General features: G+C 39.7%; 2 protein-coding genes across 2 annotated transcripts; both read right to left on the reverse strand.

Annotated features, from left to right (window-relative positions):
* Positions 1-126: 126 nt before the first annotated feature.
* Positions 127-7,732, reverse strand: opn9 (opsin 9). Its single transcript, XM_036578973.1, has 8 exons — positions 7,606-7,732; positions 6,997-7,147; positions 4,740-4,879; positions 3,457-3,595; positions 2,673-2,787; positions 2,277-2,360; positions 822-1,344; positions 127-683 (listed from the first exon to the last, which is right to left on the reverse strand). Exons 1-8 carry the CDS (start codon positions 7,730-7,732, stop codon positions 394-396), a joined length of 1,569 nt encoding a protein of 522 aa, XP_036434866.1. The 3' UTR covers positions 127-393.
* A 6,147-nt stretch (positions 7,733-13,879) lies between these two features.
* On the reverse strand, positions 13,880-19,433 carry gapdh (glyceraldehyde-3-phosphate dehydrogenase). Its single transcript, XM_036584568.1, has 12 exons — positions 19,342-19,433; positions 18,733-18,778; positions 16,899-16,998; positions 16,566-16,672; positions 16,386-16,476; positions 16,156-16,271; positions 15,805-15,886; positions 15,533-15,684; positions 15,062-15,140; positions 14,586-14,669; positions 14,219-14,316; positions 13,880-14,141 (listed from the first exon to the last, which is right to left on the reverse strand). The coding sequence occupies exons 2-12, from the start codon at positions 18,753-18,755 to the stop codon at positions 14,072-14,074; spliced, it is 1,002 nt and encodes a 333-aa protein (XP_036440461.1). The 5' UTR covers positions 18,756-18,778; positions 19,342-19,433; the 3' UTR covers positions 13,880-14,071.
* Positions 19,434-24,355: the final 4,922 nt, after the last annotated feature.

The raw sequence follows: 24,355 nt of genomic DNA on the forward strand, positions 1-24,355 counted from the left end.
TTGACAGGAAAATGAACAAAATTTTAAAAATGATTGTAAAACAACTGGATTTACATTTGCTTAGTAAGTTGCCTTCTATGAGGGCTTTAATGATAATGGATAAACACAATGACATCACTACAGGTACATTCTACCGAAAGTTTCAGCTCATTTATATGACAATGATTTGTGCCAAGTGCCTATTTATTTAGCATGTGCTGTGTAATCGCACATTACTGAATAGAAATATATCAGAGAGACAGTCCATGGCACTGAGGGCAGAACAAAAGGAAATCATGGTCCAGGGAATCCTGGAGGAATGAGCATGCCAACACTCTGGACTCTTATGGACTTTCTAAATCTACATTTTTTGATTCTGTAAAAACCTTGGCTACCGACATTTTGTTCTTGTCGTCAGTCCTCATAATTCAGCAAGCTGCTAGATGTGGATTCACATTTCTCCCTCTCTGTCTCCTTCTGTCCTTTGCTCCCTTGCTCCCTCTGTAGGTTGGTCTGTATGTCCACAGTGGCAGCATCAAGAGATGTCCATCCTGCAGAAGTGTCGTCCTGCCAGGGCCCCGTCTGTCTGTTTCCTTTCCCTATATCCTCCTCTTTCATCCCTCGCTCCACAGATGAGTGTGAGGTCGCTGTGCTTCTCCTCCTCCAAATGTGAGAGTAAGAGAGACTGATGCTGCTGTGAAAACCTGAGAGGGGAGAGAGAAAATGAAGGTGGAGAGCCATTGTTTTAAACATACAAAGAAAGGATCTCAGTACTTACATTGGATACTAAAAGCATCACTTGACTTATCCTTAATGTGAAAAAAAAATACTTCTTTTCTTACCACTGGAATCACTCCCTCCTCTCCCTCTCCTCCTCCGTCTCTTTCCATTCTCTCCTCCCCAGCAGAACATGTCATAGACGTCCTCTCTGAAGTCGCGATTCATAATCTGGTAGATGAAAGGATTGATCATGCAGTGTGACTTTGCAAAAATGGCTGGGATCAGACTGACCTCAGGCCTCAGACTAGACACAGGCCGGTGACCCTGATGCTCTGCTCTGTCAGCAACCACTGTAGAGCTGGGTCTGGACCCGTGGTGGCTGTACTGATCTGGGGTCACGTTCCTCCAGGAGTCATATATATCTCCATAGTTTTCTGTGGATGTCCAGTTGATGAAGGGGTGGAAGCTGAAGTAGTCAGAAAATCCACCACTCGTGTGTCCAGTTCCTGTTCCTGAGATTTCTGTCACCATGCCAGCTCCTCTGGCCTCTTCTTGCTCGTCCTTGATGGTGAGAGCAGAGTAGAAGGAAACAATGGCATATGGTGTCCAGGCTATGAGGAACGAGGAACACACCACTGCTGCTATCTAGTCACAATGATGAATAAAGAAAAGAAAAACATAGAACACTAAGAACCTTTTTGAGACTTGCAATTAAAGGAACATTCCAATGTTTTTTTATTTTTTGCAGTTTTGACAGTGTTTCAGAACAACGTTGGTGTTTTTTTTTCTTGTGAAGCCACATAAAACTCTCCACATTCCAAATGACAGTGCTTGCTAAGTTAGCTCATAGCATAGCGACAATAACAGCTGTTATCAACCATCAATAAACAAAGTTGTAAAAAATGAACAGCCTAATTATCAGCTATTCCAAATGAAGTTTTAATTCCTCTTTAATTAATTTCATTATTAATCAATACCTTTCAGCAACATTCCCAAGCACCTTTAGTGCGGTCTTTGGTGAAGGCTGCATTGATTTTTTATGCCCACTCACCCAAAATTCCTTGAAATATATACTAGAACCACTCAGAGTGGACAGGTTTTTATAGCTGCCTGATCAAAATGGCTGAGACAACTGATAGCATAATTTCAATGGATACTGCACATGCATTCCTGGTTCCAGATGCACACTTTTAAACACAGTGCACCTAAGGTCTGTTGCCCTACACATTCACATGTGGTTGACATCATAAGGAGGACCACAGAGCTTAGGGTGCCTGTTGGGACAGGCCTGTAATATGTTGTTTTCATGCCGGCCTCATGGACCTCTGTGGACATCATTACCAACAATATGAGCGACACTAGTGTGTAAAATACGAAAACTACAGTAGGCTTCAGCCTGACAAATATTTGAGAGATGGTTCTGAACCCATTCCGGGTGATTCTGATTCCAAATGGTTCTAAAACCTGTCGGGTTCGGACAAATATTTGAAACTCTTGTGAGAAAAACAATGGAATTTTCCTTTAAAGCATCAAATGCATTTGAGAAAGTCCTGAAGTCAATTTTAAACAGCAAATACCTTGGTCAGACGCAGGTCTTTACTGCTGCCATGGCTGACAGAAGACGAGGAAATGGAGGCCACAGTGCGACCAGAGCGATAAACCTGACAGAAACAGTGTTGTGTACACAGTTTAACCCATTTAAAGCTGTGAAGACACTTGAAATCAATAAAAAATACTAACTGCAAAGCTAACTTTAAGAATCAAATTTAAGGTAACATACTGAAACATTTCATCCACCTCATGTCTATGCTACATGTCTATGGCATCATTGAAACTGATACTGAACTGATACTTTGTTCCTCTCCTCATAATTCAGCAAGCTTTTGGAGGTAGATTTACTTAACTGATGTAACTGCTAGATAAGTATTTATCACTACTGACGTTTACACTGGTATTCTTCACTGTCTTCTCACCGTGATTAGGATGGCGATGTAAGAGGTAAGGATGATGAGAGTAGGAATAACAAAGCACATCAGCAGGATCAGATAGACGTAGATTCTGTCATTCAGAGATAATTTCATTCTCCACCTGCACAAAAGAGACATTATAAAACCTGAGCAATTAGCATCTAATCAGTAGGCCACATGAACAATTAAATGAATTCTCATGGTAGATCGTAATGTCTATCAGCACTTTAAACTGTAAAAGGAAAACTTTGAAAAACCTTTGGTAAAGTTTGAGCATCCCTAGTCAAACTGCATTTTCTAAGTGAAAATAAGTTACACATCCTCTACAGAGAACACACTTATGGTATGGCATTTTGCTTTTTTTTCATCCACAATTTCTGTTTATTTGCAGAGTTTAACATATTGGAAAAAATAAAACATAGAATAAAAATGCCCTGTAACTTTTGCACTGGACACATTTTGTGCCTTATATTTTTTCCAATATGTTAAACTCAAATAAACAGAAATTATGCATTTAAATGTGCAGAAGCATATTTCTGGAGCTCCTGAAGCTTATTCCACTTCTTTTGTAATGACTAACGACATCGCTACCAAGCTCACCCCGATACTGAATCTCAGGAAAAATAAATATGGTTTTGGGCATTCTTATTACAGTTTGGAAAGTATAAGAATATGGAAGAATATAAGTATAAGAATATGAGAGAATAATAAAGTTGTGTGGAGCTGAATAAGTGGATTTGTAAGGTAAGTAACCATGCTGTCAGCTCAGACTGAGAGTAAAAGCCCTTACCAGTTTATAGTGCAACTTGTTCCGTAAGGTTCAGGACCATAACTGCCAAAACCAAACACAGGGAGAACAGCCCAGAAGAGGGTGTATGCCCACATCAGAGCAAGGGACAGAGAAACATGCCCCCTCTCAATCCACTGACCTGAAAGAAGGACAGGGTGAGGACAATGTAAGAAACTTGCCCTCCATACTTTTCTGTACAGTAGCTGCTAGTCTGAATTTAGTATGCAGAAATATTTTGCTGATCATTCGTATAGCTTTTAGGATTAAATGTTACAAAGTAAGTAAAAACTGGGACATCCCTGAGGAAAACTTTACTCCTCAAATGATGCTCTATTATGGCTTAATAGTGATCCTCCTAAAATTCCTTAGGAGAAATAGCATGAGTTAAAAGAAGACATGAGACTTGAGTGTTATTATCTCAGCAAATCTAAGCACAATGTGTGACTTGAGATCTCCACTAAAAGGAGGCATATTTGAAAAGGGTCTTTCTCTCAGAAGAAATATTTAAGCAGCAGCAAAAGTCTGCTTTGTCTTTCCATCCAATCTCATTGCTCTCTAAGAGAAACTTCTGAGATATTAAGAAGATTGTTTTTTACTTTTCTTTCTCATAGACTAAGACAGAAGACATGTCCTAAGTCACCCTAATCAATATCCATAGGTCCCATAGGCAGCAACTACCGGGGGGGTGTTCCACTCACAGGCTCTTTTCCCGTCACACAGGGCTGCCAATTTCGCAGTTTTCCCAACAAATCCAGCTGGTTTGAAAATGCAGTGCAGGTGACAATTATATAGCCTCGGGGTGCGTTTTTGTACAGCCGCAGAAAAAAGTTTGAATATAAAAACGAATGGCTTTTGACTGTGACTCACTCATATCTTCATGGCAACTCACAGGTAGAGACACAATTCAGGTACCTCTGGACTTATTGACATGCTTCACTGGTTATTAACTTGCTAAACCATAACAAAGATGTGTGCTTCATTTCCTGTAAGTTTGCTTACTTACTTTTTAATAGAGAATTATCCCAGATTTGTATGATCACATGAATGAGTGACATAGAACACATGTTTGTTATGTAAGCAGGACTAAATGTTGGTGACTTTTTTTGGACTAAATATGATTTTAATTTAATTATCACCAGTTTCCTGGAAAAAAAAATGTAGACATTTTGGTGAGCTGTTGAGGTAAAATGAAACAACTGGAAGGCGATGGAACATATTAGTCATGTAACATTGAGTGCAGCATGAGAGAGATAGGACAGAAAGGAAAGAGCTGTGTCTCTGACCGTAGCGAAGGCTGCAGATCTTGAAGCAGCGGTCTAGGGAAATGAGACAGGTGGTGAAGAGGGAGCCAACCCCAAACACAAAACCCTGAAAGCCGTACCACAAACAGCCCACATCCCCCAGAATCCACCCATGAGACAAACTGATAAAGAGAAACAGAAAGAAAGGGTTTAATCCTACAGTCCTAGCTGGGATGTTATAGGATGTGGGTGAATGCTGGAAGGGCTGTAATTATTAACATTCCTTTCTTAGGCTGCTGTTATGACCTCAAGCAATGCACTTTAGCCCAATTTGCTCAGTGAGAACTGTCATACTGTGTGTATGTACATCAATTCCTCAACATGAAGGAAAGAGAAAGAAATTGTCTTGCCTATGGCTCACTTCTACATTTCAGTGCCACTCCCTAAAATATCATTACTGTATTCCAAAATATTACTGGCTGATTACTTCAAATTTGCTACACCCACAAATGATTACAATTAACAAATCCAGATGTAACTAATTTAGTACCACTCATGATAAGGCATTTTTGTCTAAAGCCATGCTTTATTAGATGTGTAATCTGCACCCCAGTTTTATCAAGTGTTACAATGGCATTAATTCCACTGTAAGTCTTCTTCTCATTATTTTTACCATCAGGTAGCCAATACCTTCAAACAGCACATTTTTAAAAGAGGAATTGCAGCATTTTTTCAAAATTTCTTGATAGTTCAAGTCATGGAGATTGTTACATGTAAGCACCAATGTAAGTGACCAATCAGAGGCCTGGCTGCTGCAGTCTTGGGGGGAGAAGCCTAAGCCTTAATAGGAGGCCTTCAAGATGGCTGAAAAGAGAGAGGAGCTGTGTTTTAGTTTGTATCTTTAATCTCAAGTTGGGAGTATGCTTTTGTTTTAGTTATTTTACCAGTACATCTTTTAGTTTACAAGAGTTTATTTCTTGTGTTAGGGGAAGTAGTTTTTTTTTTTACATGCACACTTAACTTGTGTTTTACAAAAGACCACCTGGGGTTTCATGCAGGTGCCTATACATTCTCACCATGTAGATGTCTACTCTGTCTTGCTCCCTAGATGAGAGGGTGGGCACTGCCACATGTACTTTTGATTAGTGGCCAGGGAAGTGTAGAATCATTAGCTTTTGTTTCTTTTAGTAGGTTAGCTAAGTACTGTTTGTTTCAGTGTAGGCAAGCATGATTAATTCTTTTGTGTTCTTTTCCTTGGTGCTGTCCGCAGTTTGATTTTTCCAGTGTGGTACTAGATATCATAGCATAGAATTTTATTGTGGTATTATTTTAATAAAATTGTTTTTATTAAACCTCTATTGGTTAGTTTCTCAAGCTTTTAACCTGTCATCACCAGTTTGATGTTTAATGCCACACGTTACTGGTCCCACAGCGCCCTAGACAAAATGTGGGGCTGTAGCAGGTGTAAAAAAGTAATTCGGAGTGGTTTGATGTAAAATGGTTCATTGTAGAGAAACTTGCTGACTGAGATTTCTTTATAGTGGTGGTGATGGAAACCAGGGTCATGATGTATACCAAGCAAATATAACCATTTTATTTACTTTTCAAAATAACCAGCGAGTCTACATGTGTCTTCTGAGTTTTTATATGTAACACTGACAGTGGAAAAATAGACATTGGGCCTTATTCACCAATAGATTTCTAAGTTTTTTTTGAGAAAGGTCCTAAGAAGAAGTCTACATCAGATTCATGGTGTGTTCTTAAACTGCAGAACACTTGTGTTCTCGAGTGTGCTTAGACTCTGTTCTTACCTAAGAACATATCCTAAATAAAAAGCATTGGTGAATGTCAGAATCTTTGTAAAAACCGTGTAAGTGGGTCATGTTTTAGGCTAAAACCTTATCTCAAAACTTTTGTAAACAATGTTTCAGGCATCAGGCAGCATACTCTGTGAAGTAGTTTTAGAAGCATTAAATTCTTCATATGTCTGGTTCCCATCACTTACACTATGAACAGTTCTGACTCTGGTTCTTTCCCTAGGACTGAACATTTCACATCAAACCACTCTGACTGACTTTGTTTACATCTTATCCATTTCATCATACAGAAATTTTGAAAAAATCAGTGTAATTCCCCTAAACGAAAGCTGAAGTTATACAGTTGCCAGAATGTAACTGCTGCACCATTTAGGATGGAAAGGAAATTTGGGATAAAAAGCTGCTGAATAAGTAGCCAATTTCAGCCTCTTACATATACTGTAAGAATGAAGTTTCAAGAATAACTACAATTAAAGACCTACCTGGAGACAACTACGCATGGCGCCCCCAGCACACTGTAACCAAAATCGCACACTGCTAAATTTATGGTCATCAGCTCATGAGCTCTCAGCTTCTTCCGCTTCCGTCCATGAGTCAGTAACACTACCCCATTCCCAGTCACAGATACCACCCCTGAAAGAGAGAGGGGTGTTAGTTTAGGTGGGGGGATCCCATGAAAATAATGATATTATTTATAATCACTGAAGAACTGGACAGGATATAGGACAGTAAAAAAAAAGAAGAGAAAATGAGTTTCTGTGTGGGTCCTCTGGAAAAGACCAACCCATCTATACTGGAAATATTTATATTCATTTTCCTTTCTGATGCACGTCAGTATGTGCAGTGACCAATCAATATAATTGTTTACTTTCTTGCATATTAAAGTACATACTGACTGTGATTCATGTCTTTCCTTCACTTAACCTGCCATGACGTAACAAACTCTGCCCTCATCTGAACTATTATCATTAATTTAATGTAGAAGTATGTATCTAAGTGCATAAATACAGATAGATAGATAGATAGATAGATAGATAGATAGATAGATAGATAGATAGATAGATAGATAGAATAATGGTTGCGGGACCCACCTGTGATGATGAGGATGATGGCTACAATAAGGTCAGTAGAAGGGGTGAGGTGGGAGTGGAAGGAGATATTGATGGAGGAAGGGTGAAACACAGACCCCCTCCAAGAGTGGTTCACTCCCACAGACATGAGCTGCTCAAAAAGAATAAAAAATAGTTTATCCTCATAACTGCCACATATTTTTATCCATTAATGAAAGAAAACAGAATGAGGCTGCAGCCCAATTATCAGGAAACATAAAAATGTCAACACACCCAAAACCCAACATGAATACACAGAACACAACATGCATTCTTCTCTGAGTTGGTCCTGTGACTGTAACAAATCAAACCAATGAACCTGGTCAAATTCAAAACAGTGACTCTTCACAATTCATTTGCAGGCTATATATTCTGAACTCAAATACTGCTGTTCATTCTTTTCATAGCTACACTAAGAGAGAGAGAGAGAGAGAGAGAGAGAGAGAGAGAGAGAGAGAGAGAGAGAGAGAGAGAGAGAGAGAGAGAGAGAGAGAGATTAGAAATCTCCTTTGTCTGTTGTATGTCTTTACCAATCAAAAGTTACCACATCCCATTTCTCATTAGTTCACAGATCAATAGCAAAACAAAAAATAAGCTAGAGAAGAGAAGAGAAGAGAAGAGAAGAGAAATGGAGAGAAATGAGAAGAGTACATAAATGGAGAGGATTTGAGAAGTGAAATAGGAAGGAATTGAGAAGAGAAGAGAAGAGAAGAGAAGAGAAGAGAAGAGAAGAGAAGAGAAGAGAAGAGAAATGGACAGGAATTGAGAAGAGAAGAGAAGAGAAGGGAAGAGAAGAGAAGAGAAATGGAGAGGAATTGAAATGGAGAGGAATTGAGAAGAGAAGATAAAGGGAGAGAATTAAAAACAGAAGAGAAATAGAGAGGCTTTGAGAAGAGAAGAGAAGAGAAGAGAAGAGAAGAGAAGAGAAGAGAAGAGAAGAGAAAAGGAGAGAAAAGGAGAGGAATTGAGAAGATAAAAGGAGAAGAATTGAGAAGAAAAATAGAGAGAAATTAGGAAGAGAAGATAAATTGAGAGGAATTGAAAAGAGAAGAGAAATAGAGAGAAATGAGAAGAGACGATCAAGGGAGAAAGAAGAGAAAGAAAACAGAATAGAACAGAACAGAAAAGACTGTCCAGAGTTAGAATCCCTAAGTACTTAAGTATTATCTGGAACACTCTGTCTGTGTTGATGTCTGTGGTTTGTGCAGTGTCAAATAAAAACAGGTGTCTTCATCATCCCCAGGCTGTGCAGCGTTAGCAAAAACAGTTTAGAAGACTTACTCACCTTCCGCTAAGTGACTCACCCCGTCTCCTGTCTTCTCTCACTCAGTTTTTTCAGATAGCCTCTGCTAGTTCATTTCCAGTATTGTCGCTGTTTTAATACTCCTCTTTTGTGGTTTAGATCTTCTGTTTCCTCTCTATCTGTTTTTCTCAGAAGAGCAAATCAACTTTGCTCTGGTCAATCTGGCAGACGACTGATCAGTCCATGCATGCACACAAAGTGAAAGAGAGACTTAATGGAAAGCTCTGAGGCTTTTTGCCCTGCGCCACCTCTCACTCTCTGCCACTCTGTTGCATCCCCCAAAGCGAGGTGTCTCACTCTCTACGGGTGTGTATGTGGTGGACGCTTCATAATGACATTAATCTGGACACAGCTCCAGATAGGTAGATAGAAAAAGGCACAGAGCTTGACATGGAAAAGAGTGACTCCTGGCACGCATGGCACTTGTTGATTTGCAGATGAAGAGGGGTCAGAGATTGGAAAATTCATTACGCAGGAGTAAAAGCTGTCAGAAAAGTACTGCATGGTCACATAATCCCCAGGACTCTTTCTTATAAAAGGAATTGAACAGGAGCTTAAAAGAGGAACACATAAGCTTAGTATTAATCTCTGAGATGGAGGTTTTTAACATTATCATGCATGTCTGTGGGGAGCAGCAGGACCCCAGATTTATGTGTGTGCAAACACCACCAAAAATACAGCAACGACCATAGTCCAAGTAGGTATGGGACAGCCAGTGTTTGACTGCACAATAACCATTGTTAACACATTTAGAGTTATTATTGCTGTTTTGAAAGACATCTAAAAATGTCAATGATTTGATATCAGGTATCCGTATTGCGCTGATATCATCCAGATGCCAGATCAGATATCAGCAGGAAAAAAGAGTAGTTTGAGCATGACACCCTACTTCTAGATGTTCATTTTCAGTTAAGTGTTTCAATGAAAAATATGGAATTCCAATATGCTTTTTTGTTCAGCTAAGCTTAGCATGACAAGGAAAATACCACAGAACTTCTGATTGGTGGTATAGCTGTTTTATATGGCAAGATGTTGAAAGGACATCTAACAATATCCAATTTTCATACTTTTATTCCCATTTATTTTTAGACTTTGTTGTGGTCCCATGTGACCACAACAATCAGTGGTCCCATGTGACCAAAAGACTGAAGTTAATTAGATAAATTACATAAAGAATGTCTACTTTGTAGACTCACACATTTTGATACATTGAAAAAAATTCTACAGATTTGTGCTCGGGCAAGCTCAGAGAACATATGGACCAAAAGAAATTTAAATTTCAAACATGGACATTAAGTTAAGGAAGGCCTTGTGGGCCAGTGCACTCTCACATCATAATGACAACAAAATAATCATGTTATTGGGCAGTTTCTACTCACACCATGGAATTTAAAGCCTTAAAGTACAGATCATCCTTTTCATCTCTCAGTCTGAGGTTTTCCCCCATACATAGTTATAACAATTTATCGACATTAGAAAATAATTGGAGAAATTATAAAATAAAAACAACAGCTTTGAGGATCTACTTTTTAATGCGCTGCCTTTGTTTGTTACCTCGAACGTACAAACACAGGCGGAGCATACAGCAACACTTCACCATCACCTCTCTGTGCCTCTTTCCTATCATGTGCCTTCTATGTGCTGCTTTTTCTAGCACTCCTGGCATGGCTGAAGTCAAGCGTGCAGTAATGACGTGCAGATATGTTGCTGAGGCTAAAAGGATGCACGCACACTGGAAAGCTTGCCTGTGCTTTTAACTCCAATGTCAATAACATTGATGAGCATATTTCATATAGATTTACTCAATGATATAATGGCCTGAACATGCCAGGATGCATTATTAATGCGGTATTACCCTTGGGTACTGATGGGCACAGTATCGACCAAAGAACGAGAGAGAGAGAGATAGAAAAAGTGAATATGATGTGAAAAGAATTATATTTAGTTGAATAATAGTGGTTCATTCAGCTTTATCTTCGCTGTTGTATTACCATAAGAAGGAGCTCTCACCCTTGATGGAGCATGAATAGCAATGTCAGCACCTTCTGTAGATTTGACTGAAGTAATTACATCTCAATTTTTCTTATGTAGTTCATGTAATATTTTCAGGGGAGAGAAGGGAGTCACAGAGACCAACTGAGCACACAGGAGTGTTTGAACATCTGTTGACATTGTGTTAGTCTTTTTATGAAAATGCTTTTACAGTTGCACAGTGCCTGTGACTGTGTGATCAAAATGGTATGAACCCCATTCCAAAATTGTTGGGACAGTAGGTAAAATGTAAGTAAAAACAGAAAGCAGAGATTTAGAAATCAAATTTGACTTGTATTTAAACAAAAACAGTGCAAAGACAATATATTTAATGTTTTCCTCCATCAGGTTTAGTAAATTTTGTAAACATACGCTCATTCTGAAATTGATGCTGATAAAAAAAGCTGGAAAAGAAGCAGAAAAACAGAATTAACATTATAAAATCTTTAAAATCTTTAAAAATATATCCTAAACAGGTAATGCAATCAGGCTTAGGTATAAAAAGAGCATGCAATAAAGGCCTAGTCCCTTATAAGCAAGGACGGATCAAGGCTCACCACTTGCAACAGAAAATGCCACAGCGAATAGTCCAGCGATATTTCTTAGCCCAGGAATGCAAGGATTTTAGGCATTTCACCCTCTACAGTTCATATCATCAAAAGATTTGGGGAATTCAGAGAAATCTCTGTATGTAGAAAAAGGCCAAAAAACACAACTGCATGTCTGTGAGCTTCAACCCCTCAGAGGGCACTGCATTACAAACCTGCATGCTTCTGTGAATAAACAATGTCCATTACTGCATCCAAAAATGCAAGTTAGGACTGTACTCTGCTCAGCAGAAATCACCTGAAATAGACTGATTCATAGAGTACATATGCAATGTGATCTGACAAGTCCATCTTTCAGATTGTTTATGGAAATAATGGAGGTCTAGGCCAAAGTGGAAAAGAACATGGGCTGGAATTTAAGGAACCAGCCCTGTGACCAGAAGGTCACCAGTTCAATCCCCTAAGCCGACAATACGTGACTGAAGTGCCCTTGAGCAAGGCACCTAACCCCCAACTGCTCCCCAGGTGCTGCGGATAGGCTTGCCCACCGCTCTGTGTGCTCACTGCCCCCTAGTGTGTGTGTTCAATAATGTGTATGTGGTGTTGCACGGATGGATTAAATGTGGAGGTGAAATTTCCCTGTTGTGGGACTAATAAGGGTCTCTTAATCTTAAACTAAACCATCCAGATTGTTACCATCTTAAAGTCCAAAAGCCAGGGTCTGTCATTGCATGTTATAAGTGGGTAACATCTGTGAAGGCACCATTAACACTGAACACATTTTGGAGCAACATATGCTGCCTTCTAAACACTGTCTTTTTCAGGGACGTCCATGCTTATTTCAACATGAAACCAAGACACATTCTATATGTTTTTTTTTTTAACATCAAGCTCATGAAACCCTGTACAGTTGCACAGCTTAAGACTTGCATAAAATTGGATCAGTTTATGTCTTCAGTCCCCAAACATTCAAGTGTTGAGAAAACGTGACATAACAATTAGTGCATTTACATGCACTTAATAATCTGGTAACTGCAGAAAATCAGATTTTATCAGTAATCCAATCAACATGTTTATATGTACTTGAGTAATCAGATAATGGAAAACTCCAGGTTTACATGAACCAGGCAGTAACCGGATTTTTGCTTGCAACGAGCCAATAAACTCACAGATGTGACGTAAATGTAACAAAATCAAATTTCATGGAGCAGCCATTTTTTACAAATTGCACCTTATTACCTGAAACTATGAACAAACACTATCTAGAACATGAATATATAAATCCTTCATTTCAACAAGCATGAGTTTGGTTTCAATGTCGCTCCAAAACTGTTTTGCTGCCATCCTGGACAACGCTGCTTGCTTATTTCCAGTACCGCCATCCATTTGCGCACATGTAGACTGAGAAATCTGAAAGAAATCCGGGTAAAAGCTCACATGCACCAAGAAATCTGATTACACAGACAAAATTCAGTTCTCATTATTGTATTTCTAGACCTTTCTCCAAAGAAATCAGAGTATGCTGTTTACATGACAATTTGAATAATCAGATAACTGCAGAAATCGAATTACAATCAGATTGAGTGCATGTAAACAAACGTAACATGCTTCTATCCCAATTTTGATAACATTGCATCAAATTTAGAATGCATATTTACAAAAACAATGTTGAAATGGTATTTTTAAAACCATTTTTCTAATTTACAGGTCAAATAGAATTTACTACTCACTTTGCATTTCATATACTGTCCCAACATTTATGGAATTATTGTAGATAGCAAAAATGGTATTGCCACAAGCCTCTTTGCATATTCAGAGACTCTTTACATTTTCCTTCAAAAAAACACACACACACACACACACACACACACACACACACACACACACACTTTACTATAGGTCTGTAGATGAGCTCATCTGCCTTTTGAGGGATCAGAAGAAATGGGAACGTAAAATCCCCACACCAGGGGATCAATGCACTCAACTAAGGAAAACCGCAACATGGACACTAGTTTTGATCTGCTAACATCAAATCAAACCAAACACACCTAATCCTTGGGTTTAGTAGTGTGGCCTTTACCAAGACACTGCTACCAAACCTACAGGCTTACTATAAGCACATAGCACCTCTTTGGCCACACTGACTGCAGTTTATTACCAAAACAACTCACTTCAATGAACTAGCGTGTGTGACTGTCCTACATGGGAGGAACTCTGCACTGCACTGAAGTTGTGCACATGGGCTCACTACTGCCACCTTTACCAAATTCCTTTTTTAGTCCTGATTAAGGTCTTATGGCCCATTAAATATTCTACTGCAGGACCAGTGTGTACATTTGACAGACTAGATACAAGAAAGTGACACGACAAGAGGTTCATTCACAGCAGATGACTTTATTCAGTCACAGGTTGAAAGACGGATGCCTTCAACGTTTCAGTATCCACTTCAGACCTCACACAGAAACAGAACAGGGCATTTCCATATAAAAAAAATTGGTCTTTAAAGTATGGCACTTTGGGCAGCTGTAATGAGGGAGAACATGACCTTTTGACATGATTTGCATGTCTACTCCTTGGAGGCCATGTGGGCAATCAAGTCACAGACACGGTTGCTGTAGCCAAACTCATTGTCGTACCTAGGAAGGAACAATCAAGTCACCAACCTGTGCCAAGGAATAATAAGACCAACAGGTACAAAGATGTTTACACATACCATGTCACCAGCTTCACAAAGTGATCATTGAGGGCAATTCCAGCACCAGCATCAAAGATGGAGGAGCGAATGTCACCATTGAAGTCTGTGGACACCACCTGTGACGCAGAGTTGAGACGGATCAGCATGTTTAAACAAAGCTGTGCATTTCCAAGTGACCATGTTCTCATTAACATGGCATGAGGCATCAATCTACAGTCATTATTGCTACAGACTGCAATTGGTGAGAAAGTCCATAGATTACAACAGCTATATGTAGCCCTGACAACCCTTTAATTGGTCCATAATTGGAATTTATCCCAGAGCATCAACTGAAATAATGCATTGGTTAAACTGGAATGTGAGGCTGATTAGGTACACCACACACCTGGTGTTCTGTGTATCCCAGAATGCCCTTCAAGGGCCCCTCAGAGGCTTCCTTGACCACCTTCTTGATGTCATCATACTTGGCCTGGAGTGCAAAAAGCAGCTTTAAAAATGCTTCATTTAAGACAAATTTCCCCAAGAGTTCCAGAAAGCAAAAAATGACTTCAAAACCATCACTCCAAATGCAGTACAATCAAAAAGGACTTAACTTAAAGCTATAAATCAAGGTCTTCAGTGAAAATTCAAATAGCACTTTACATTCAGAACCGACAACCCTAACCACAGGGGCTCATAAAGCAGACCACTCACTGATTAGCATTAGTTTTGTTAGCACACGGATCTGAGGAAATAACCTTAACAGTTATACCTTAACTAATAAGCATATTATTTGCTCTATATTGTAAAAATAGACTGGACATGTGGTTGTGTGAATGACCATCTAGGAACAGGTGCAGTGCAGGAAGTCTGTGTACTCACAGGCTTCTCCAAACGGACAGTCAAGTCAACCACTGACACATTGGGAGTGGGGACACGGAAGGCCATTCCAGTCAGCTTGCTGAAACAGGAAGTGAAGCATTAGAAGCTATTTTTTGTGCCAGAAAACAGGAAGTGGAGAACTCATTGCTAATGACTAAACATGGCTTTCACTTTGAGTAAACACCACCCTCAGAAGTGCTGATGTACTTTACTCATGACCAAACAGGGTTTACCAACCATTTAAATTTCCATTTTAAAAACATGTTTGATTTCAAACCACCAAGTGCTTCAAGTTTAAGAAATGAAAATGAAAAGCAAAGCAAAGCAAGTGTTTAAATCTAGCTATGACTAAACCCAAAAACACCCCTCAAGTTCAAAACTGAATTACAAATTGTGGCAAAACAGTAGGACTGACTTCTAGCCTCAGATGTACTCTGAATACAGAGCAAATGTATGGTGAACAAGACTGACCCATTGAGTTCAGGAATGACTTTTCCCACAGCCTTGGCAGCACCAGTGGAGGCTGGGATAATATTCTGGCTGGCACCACGGCCATCCCTCCACAGCTTACCAGAGGGACCATCAACTGTCTTCTGGGTGGCTGTGATTGCATGAACAGTGCTCTGAGAGAAGGAATCAAAACCCAGTCAATAACAGGGAAGGGGGATAATAAATACAAAAACACCTCAAATCTATTCATTCAAAAAGCTTAAGGCAGGATAGTACCATGTTTAATCTCTTACCATAAGGCCCTCAATGATGCCAAATTTATCATGGATGACCTTGGCCAGAGGAGCCAGGCAGTTGGTAGTGCAAGAGGCATTGCTATAGAGTGGGAAGACATAAATTAGACCAGACAATACAATTACACCGAGTGTTTTTTTTAAAAAAAAATAATAATAATAATAATAAAAAAAAAAATTGTGGAGAGGCTACACTTCAGCTGGTAACAGCATGCCCCCTACTGGCTCTTGATTGCAAGTGCAAATCTTGAGCAACACAAAGTCAGTCATGCACTGTACATATGCTGTTTAATGAGTGTTCACCATTTCCAGACAGGAAGTAATGAAACAATGAACTGCAAATGAGCTCACCTGACTACTTTAAGGGAGTTGTCATATTTCTCATGGTTGACACCCATGACAAACATTGGGGCATCAGCACTGGGGGCAGAGATAATGACTCTCTTGGCACCACCTTTCAAATGAGCCTAAAGAGAGCAAAGCTCACAGTTCAGAGAAAGGTACAGCACCAAATACATTACAAGGTTTGGGCTATCCAAAGAAAGATGTGTTTAAGAGAGTTTCAGCATGACAATACTTACAGAGGCCTTCTCAGTAGTGGTGAAGACACCAGTGGACTCCACAACATACTGAGCACCAGCATCAGCCCACTTAATGTTGGCTGGGTCCCTCCTACAGGGTACAGGGGCAGGGAGTGAGCTGAACAAGTCAAAACACAAACCAACATAGTTTGTCTGCATATGTATGAAAAAACAACTCACTCGCTGAAAACTGTGATGGCATGTCCATCAATGACCAGCTTGCCACCTTCAGCCTTCACTTCACCCTTGTACCTTCCATGAGTGGAGTCATACTTGAACATGTAAACCTAGACAGATTAAGCAGAACAGGAAACTGAAGATGACCAATCAAACTCCAACACACATAGTAGTTGTGTTAGGGCAGAGGGGGAGAAAAGCCCATCCCACTCCTCAAAAACCCCCAATCTCAACCCCACCCTCAAGGAACAGATTTGGATATCAGATCCGTCAGTCTTTAAAAAATAAAATAAATACTTTAAACCCCCCCCCCCACACACACACGACTAAACTCACCATGTAATCTAGATCAATGAAAGGATCATTGATGGCTACAATCTCCACCTTCTTGGATGTGAAGGCAGCACGGGTCACCAGACGCCCAATGCGGCCAAATCTGAAATACAAAGCAAGTTTAAAAGCTGCAGCTCTCATCAGCTCTACAGTGACTGTCTCCAGTGTGTTTGTTGCCAAAGTAACTGACCAGAAAACAGACATTCAAATAAGGCCATCATTAATTCTATTAGCAATTGTAAACTAGAGCATTCTCTAAAATTCAACTGAACAAACCTAGTCCTTAAAAGAAAATTAGGTTCGAGTTTGCAAAACCCCTACACACACAGCTTCTCTGTAGTAAAGTGTCTCAAATACTCTACCCACCACTAGATGGTAGAACAGCTACACTCCCAAGTGCAAAGAAAAAGCACATCCCTTCTATGAGAGCTCAGCCATTGGACCATTGTTTTGACCACTTGACAAATGGACAGCCACCATCCCACCCCTCACTGCATAAGGATCGTGCACTTGCACCCCTCTCCATACAGAGAAGGGCTTTTCAAACCCAGTAGTTATAGGAGTGCCATACTAGAGAACCTGCATGCATGGCAAGACTAAAGCTAAAGGTCAAGATTAATCTCATGACAATACTACTCATACTGAGCCACTGGCTTGTGGTTTTGAATTGCACTAGGTAGCCTTCAATTGGTGTGGCCAAATACAATAAATATACCTGCAGTGGCTAGTGTGACTTTAGAACATACTTTGACAGAACACGCAATCTGCAAGTGAAACAGAGCATGTGACCACTTGGGACATGGGCATGTACTGTGGGAGAGCTTGGAGAAAAGATTGTGTGTTCATCACTGAACCAGGGACAAGGGACAATCAGTTTCCTGTCTGATAAGATAGGTACACATAGGTCTCAAAAGTTGACCAGGAACTTTTGCATGAAACCAGCAAGAGTTGAGAAACACTGGACTAAGGACTAAAGTCCTGTTCTAGAGTAAGAGCAAGGAGGAAAACACTTAATCAAGAACTAGTTACAGTTTAACCCTGGAGTTCACCAGAGATGAAAGCCCAAGCATATTGGGACAAACATATACAGGCATCCACTTAACATGGAAGCAGCAGCACTAAAATGAAGTTCCAGAGCATAAAGGACTACATGGTGATTTAAGCCTCAGATCTTAAGTGGATTCAAATATAAGTGATAAGCATAATACACGCCTTCAAAGGGCATCCTGATGTGATTTTGGCCAGAGTGTGTATAGCTTACTGTATGCACGCATGACCTCCGAGCTATGTAGAAGGCTCATATTTCTTATTACATAACACAGTCCTGTGTTTAAGGGCATGACAGCTGGTGCCAGAGACAGTTCTGTCATTCACCATGGTAAAGGCGTGTCTATCGAAGGGGTAAAGGCAGATTTCAAAGGCAAACCCTGACCCTTGGCAAACAAAAAGGGGCATCTGAAGCGTGATAAGCACAGAGCAGGTGAAGTTTTGCCATCACCTGACGTCAGGGTGCACACTTTGCAAACAGAGGTTGCTTAAAAACCGAGTTAAATGGAAAACTAGTGCAATCAACTCATGTCGTCACCAGTGTCAACAGGTCAAACGATTCAGGTTAACTGAAATGTAGCTTCTGAATGGTTTAACAGGTCCAAAGACTGCTTATTACTTTATAAAGCAGCAGATAGTCAAGTCAGAAACTCAAAAGGTCTTTGGAAAGGAAGAAAAAAGGCACAGAAAGCAGCAAGATTCAGGAGGGGTGCAGGGTGACTTAATATAGCAAACTGGAAGCTTTACATTTTATAGCCTGCCATACAAACAGAAATACAAGAGGTCTTACCCGTTGATGCCAACTTTAACCATTTTGCCCGCTTTGGTCTTGTCCTCTGCAATGAAGACACAAATTAGTCATCAGAGACCAGGTGTTTCAGGGCATGGGCAATTTAAAGTTACATGGACTCCCAGCACAAAGTAAAAGCTGAAATTGCGATAAATCATGTGGAGATATATATCTGGACACGGTGGTAGGCGGCATTAGGCTAATTCACTCCTCTTCGGATGGTGACAGGAGGTCAAAATTAGAAAGTATAATCCTGTAGAGCTTTGAGGGGGCGTGGAGCACAAAGGCCTGTTCACCAAAGGATAAAATAACGCTATAGAAGCTTAAATGTCAGCTCTATCTGTGCAGCACTCTTTGGAGAGTAAAGTGCTGTCAAAAGTAGCATAAGGGCCACGTACAAACCAAAAGAATCGTCAGCCATGAGCTTTCATTAGGCATACAAAGTCAACACTCCACTAACTGCGCTCAAGCTTGAAAAATAGTACAGCAAACACCATGAAATGCAGTCAGAAAGCAACTAACGTTAGCTAACCTACAACCAAAACTTGAGTGCAGCTGAGCTTAACCAGCGGTGTAGCTCGTTTTTAAGCAGGTAGAGGTTTAGTTTACCGTGTGTGAGTGGCCTCTGTCAGTCCCAGCAGTTGTGTGAGTGGGGAGGGAAGCCAGGCCCGTTCAAAATTTATCTCCGGTGTGATGGCCTAAGCCCCGCCCCTTTGACTTTAACACTTAATTGCCACGCCCCCTCATAATGTCAAGGTCGTGCTGTAGGCCTAAAGCTGGATACAGCTAATGCACAATTTTAAACAACTATCACAAATGTAAATAAGCTGTAAAGCTGTATGGCAATTAATGAAATAACCCCTAAATTAATGCTAATAGAACAGACAAGTTTTTACTGAGTGTTATCCTGTGTAAAAAGCCCAAACTATATCCCAGTCCCACCCTTCAGCGGTGTACATAAACAATGACATCACTCAGCCCAACTCCTCAAACAGTAGCCTTTTCCCATTGTCCTATAATTGCATTCTTATTTAATCTATTATTTTCAGTACTTTATGAAAGAATATGTCAAGAATCTGTAAAGGAAACAGCTTTGAATGGTCACATCAGGACTGTCCTCAGAGGAAGAAATTTAGAGTGGGCTTGCACGTCTCACTTTGACCTTCTCAACAGCCGTAGACAGAGACTGAAAGAGAGCCGGAGCAAGGGATCAAATCACTCTTTTCCTGAGCGGGTGACATTTACCAGAAAGACCATGACCCTTCACTTTTAATCAGCCATCCCTCCAGCACCTCTATGCCTCCATCCCTGCCCTCGTTCCTGTGCGAGCGTGCTGAAGCTCACACTACTGTCTCCAAGTGGGCCGTGCTCCGAGAGGTGTGCGTCTGCCACCAGCGCATGTGCAGTGGAGTGAGGGTGTGTGCGTGTGTCTGTGAGTGTGTGTATGGGCTGCATATAGCTCAGGCATACCACAAATTGTCACACCACTCCATTGTGAAAAGGCAGAGCAGAAATGTTAAAAGCTAATAGTAACCATTTTTAATGCTCACTGATCTCAGGGGTCTTGATATTATTTTTCATTGAGTATTAGAGAAACATTCCCCTTTTAGACAGACTGTTTTGACAGTCAAGTTAAATTTGATCACAGAACATTACTTACTATAGTTTATTATTTTACACTTTACAATATGCCTGCTGTTCATTTTTTTGTGCTAATAAATCACACTCAGTAACATCATCACTGTGAATAACAGTAAGGTTTATCTTACAGGGAACGTTATTCACCAGTCAGTTTGAAACAAAAGGGCAGATTAACACATTAGCTATAAAACTGATCAAATTGATTCTGAACTGATAAGACATAGATTCTGCAAGCTGGCTTCCTTACAATGAGTTATTGGAGACTTTTATTTCAGTTTAGTAATTCAATATTCTGTCATTTGAAATCCAGCAGGGATTGCTAGTCTCCCTGCACTGTACTGGGGCCACAGGTGCTATTATGGTCTTCTGAAGTTGCTATGCTTACATGTTTGTGCTGCCACAGCCTCAACTGTAAACGCTCTGCCTCTTGGCCTCACTCGATGGTCTTAAGGTCAAGAGACCAGGAAAAGGCCAAACTGTCATGCATGGAGTGTTAAAATAAGGGGCAAGCTTGTAAGGTCACAGCTCCATCCTACCAAATCTTACTGCCTCATCATCCTTCTCACCTGATCACTACATTATGAAATTATGCGGCAAAGGCTTGACTCATCATTTGATTTGATCCACAAGAACAAAGAGGACTAGATTCAAGACTTGCAATTGTAATTAGGGCCAAGTCCAGTTTCAGCATACAGCGCATTAAATGGGAGGCTGCTATTTTTTCTTTTTATTAGCATTAGGCTATCTATCTGTCTGTCACATTCCAAAAAAACAAAAAAATCATTTACTTGTGTGAAAATTTCATTATGAATTGACAAATAGTAATGTTCCAAAATTGCTTGGAAGAATTAAATATCTTTTTTTTTTTCCAGCAACAAAATATTGTAGCTTATTTTGAATGTATATTTTGGTTTATTTACGTTTGCAAAAATGACAACAAAATACATTTAAGATGAATATGTTTGTGGCTTTAAATCACTGATTTTTATTTCAAATAGAAACTGAAAATACATTGTGGGTTTATACTGTAGAGTAAGTACCTAATGTAGACAGTTCTGCCCTTAGTACATTAACAGCTGACTCCATTTTCACCTAGGAGAGTTTGACTTGTACTAACATCCACGGACACCTTTCAAAAGTTTTCAGGAGTGTTGCAAGAACAGGTCAAAAGGAGATGGGCATAAAGTGCATTGCTACTGGCACCTGAACTGGGAGATGTTTTTTCATGCATTAGTAGACTGCTTAGTAAGTGCTTAGAAGACCAAAGTACAGTGCTTGGAGCTCTTACGTTCGTATACATACAGTGCAAGGCTTTACATATTGCCAGTTCTTATATGGTACAACTATGAGAAACAAACACAAAATATTTATTTGTGTTTACAAATTATTTTGATTTGGAATAAAATGGTGTGATTTGATTTTTGCATGTTGTTACAGGGCCAGAAGTTAAAAAATTAGCATTTAAGCTCCAAAGCTTGCATGTAAATTGACTTACGGCCACCTACTCAATTTATTCATGCCTGTCCTTCTGACTCTTCTGAAATGAGTTGAGACAAATATGAAGCTGCTTCAGCTTAAACAGCAATCTGCTTCTAGAACATTCTGATTATGTTTGAGCTATTTTTTAAATACAGAATGCAACTTTTAATTAAACAGATCTTATATGTATATTTATTTCATTTTAGGTACATTTGTACCTAAGTTGGAACAGTTTGTGCTGTGATTTCTTTGCCCATGCGTGCAGACGTGCAGAGTGCATGTTCATGTTCAGGTTTCTGCCTACAGACCTCTTCCCTCTCGCCCTCTTTTGCTCCCCTTCTGCCCAGCTTAGAGAATGTGCTGGAGAGGGGCCACGGTCAAGCTAAAAATAAACAAATACTCGAAGGCCGACCCCACACCCTTTATAAATGCAGCTGCATCTGCTTCAGTGGAGTGTTCCTAACAGGCCACCTCACTTGCTGACAACCGGAGCAAATGATTTCAATGAAATCAGACATGCTCTTAAACTTATCCTCCATGCAACACAGTGCATCTGTCACATAGGATCGTCTCAGGGTTCACCCAACATGGCAGCAAAAGTTAGGTTTTATTCATACTGGAGCCAAACCCACATCTTTACTTTAACCAACTCACTTTTACACTTAATAATTCATCTAATGTCTACTTTGTTTTGAAGATCAAACTCTCATTCTCTTTTGCTTAACCAGCTCTATTTCTCCAGTCCAGCCTGTGTCTCTGTGTGTTACAGATTAACTGTTAGTTGTGAGGCAGTGTGGTCGTTATCAATGTTATGTGGACTGGAGCTCAGAGTCCACTATCTTGCCATGGTTAAAGTGCACCCTAGGCTGACTAGAAGAGTTTGGAGTGCTTCCGAAATTAGATATTATGCCATCTATTGGTAAGACTGATAACCTGCATTAGATCTTTGAACTGCATTTGAGGGGAAATTCACCAAGTTTTCAAAATTTCTGCTTTCTGATTTTTTCTGCTTTCTGATTAAACCATTAACATATAAATAAAGCCATTTGGGGTGGTTTGATTTGTAAATATTCAATTCTATAGAAACTTATCAAGTCAGAATTATTAATGGTGGTGGTGAAACATATTTAATGCCTTTAAAAGCTACCTCTTATAAGGCTGTTACATGGAACTGCCATGAATGCATTGCCTGATGCCTGAGACAATTTTTTTTAATTCATTCATTTATAGATTTACCACTATTTTATGACTGTATAAACCCACTGATCACTTTATTAGGAACACCTCCTTGTTTCTATGGTCATTGTCCATTTTATCTGCTCCACTTACCATATAGGAGCACTTAGTTCTATATTACAGACTGTGGTGCATCTGTTTCTTTGCATACTTTATTAGCCCATTTCACCCCGTTTTTCAATGGTCAGGAGTTTTTAAACACCGTGTACACTCACTGTCCACTCTATTAGCCACTCCTACCTTGTTGGTCCACCTTGTAGATGTAAAGTCAGAGACAATAGCTCATCTGTTTCTTCACAGTTCGTGTTGGTCATCCTCTAGTCCTTCATCAGTGGTCACAGGCCACAGGGCACTGTTGGCTGGATATTTTTGGTTGGTGGACTATTCTCAGTCCAGCAGTGACACTGAGAAGTTTAAAAACTCCAGCAGCACTGCTGTGTCTGATCCATTCACACCAGCGCAACACACTCTACCACACCACCGCCACATCAGTGTCACTGCAGTGCTAAGAATGAGCCACCATTCAAATAATAAATAATAAATAATAAGTGCTCTGTGGTGGTCCTATGGGGTCCTGACCATTAAAGAACAGGGTGAAAAGGGGGTAAAAAGGTATGCAGAGAAACAGATGGACTACCTGTCTGTGATGTAGAACTACAAAGTGCTCCTACATGATAAGTGGAGCTGATAAATTGAACAAAGCGTAAATACACAGAAATGTTCCTAATAAAGTGCTCAGTGAGTGTATATACAAATTCAGAAGGCACAAATCCAAGTTTCTGTAAAGTGAACCATTTCACATCAAACCACTCAAAATATGCTGAAATTTTGAAAAAAAAAGAACACCTCATCTAAATGAAATATTTAGAACAGTGATTTTGTGGCTTTACTTCTGGTATGTTAATCAACGAGCTGATAGAAACATTAGAAAGTGACTCTTTAGAAAACATTAGAAAAAGACTGTTTTTAGTTTAAAAGTTTGAAATATGAACCTATGACACTGAAAGTCACTTTCTAAAAGTCATCTGAATGAATTTTGGTTTCTGGATTGGATTTAAAAAGTTTACCTACTCAAATTAGAGTAAAAGAACACATATTGTTCTTAATCTTCTTAATTGTACAAAAAGTGCACAAAATTAAATTGATTAATTGAGTCCACTTCACTGAAGCATGTTTTTTAAATAAATTTTTTATTATTCAGTCAAATACAGTGTACCAAACTATTTAGTGTAATTGCCTTGATTCTAACTATAAATCCCACAGCTTT

The sequence above is a fragment of the Colossoma macropomum genome, unplaced genomic scaffold, assembly GCF_904425465.1.
Source record: "Colossoma macropomum unplaced genomic scaffold, Colossoma_macropomum, whole genome shotgun sequence".
Taxonomy (NCBI): Eukaryota; Metazoa; Chordata; class Actinopteri; order Characiformes; family Serrasalmidae; genus Colossoma; species Colossoma macropomum.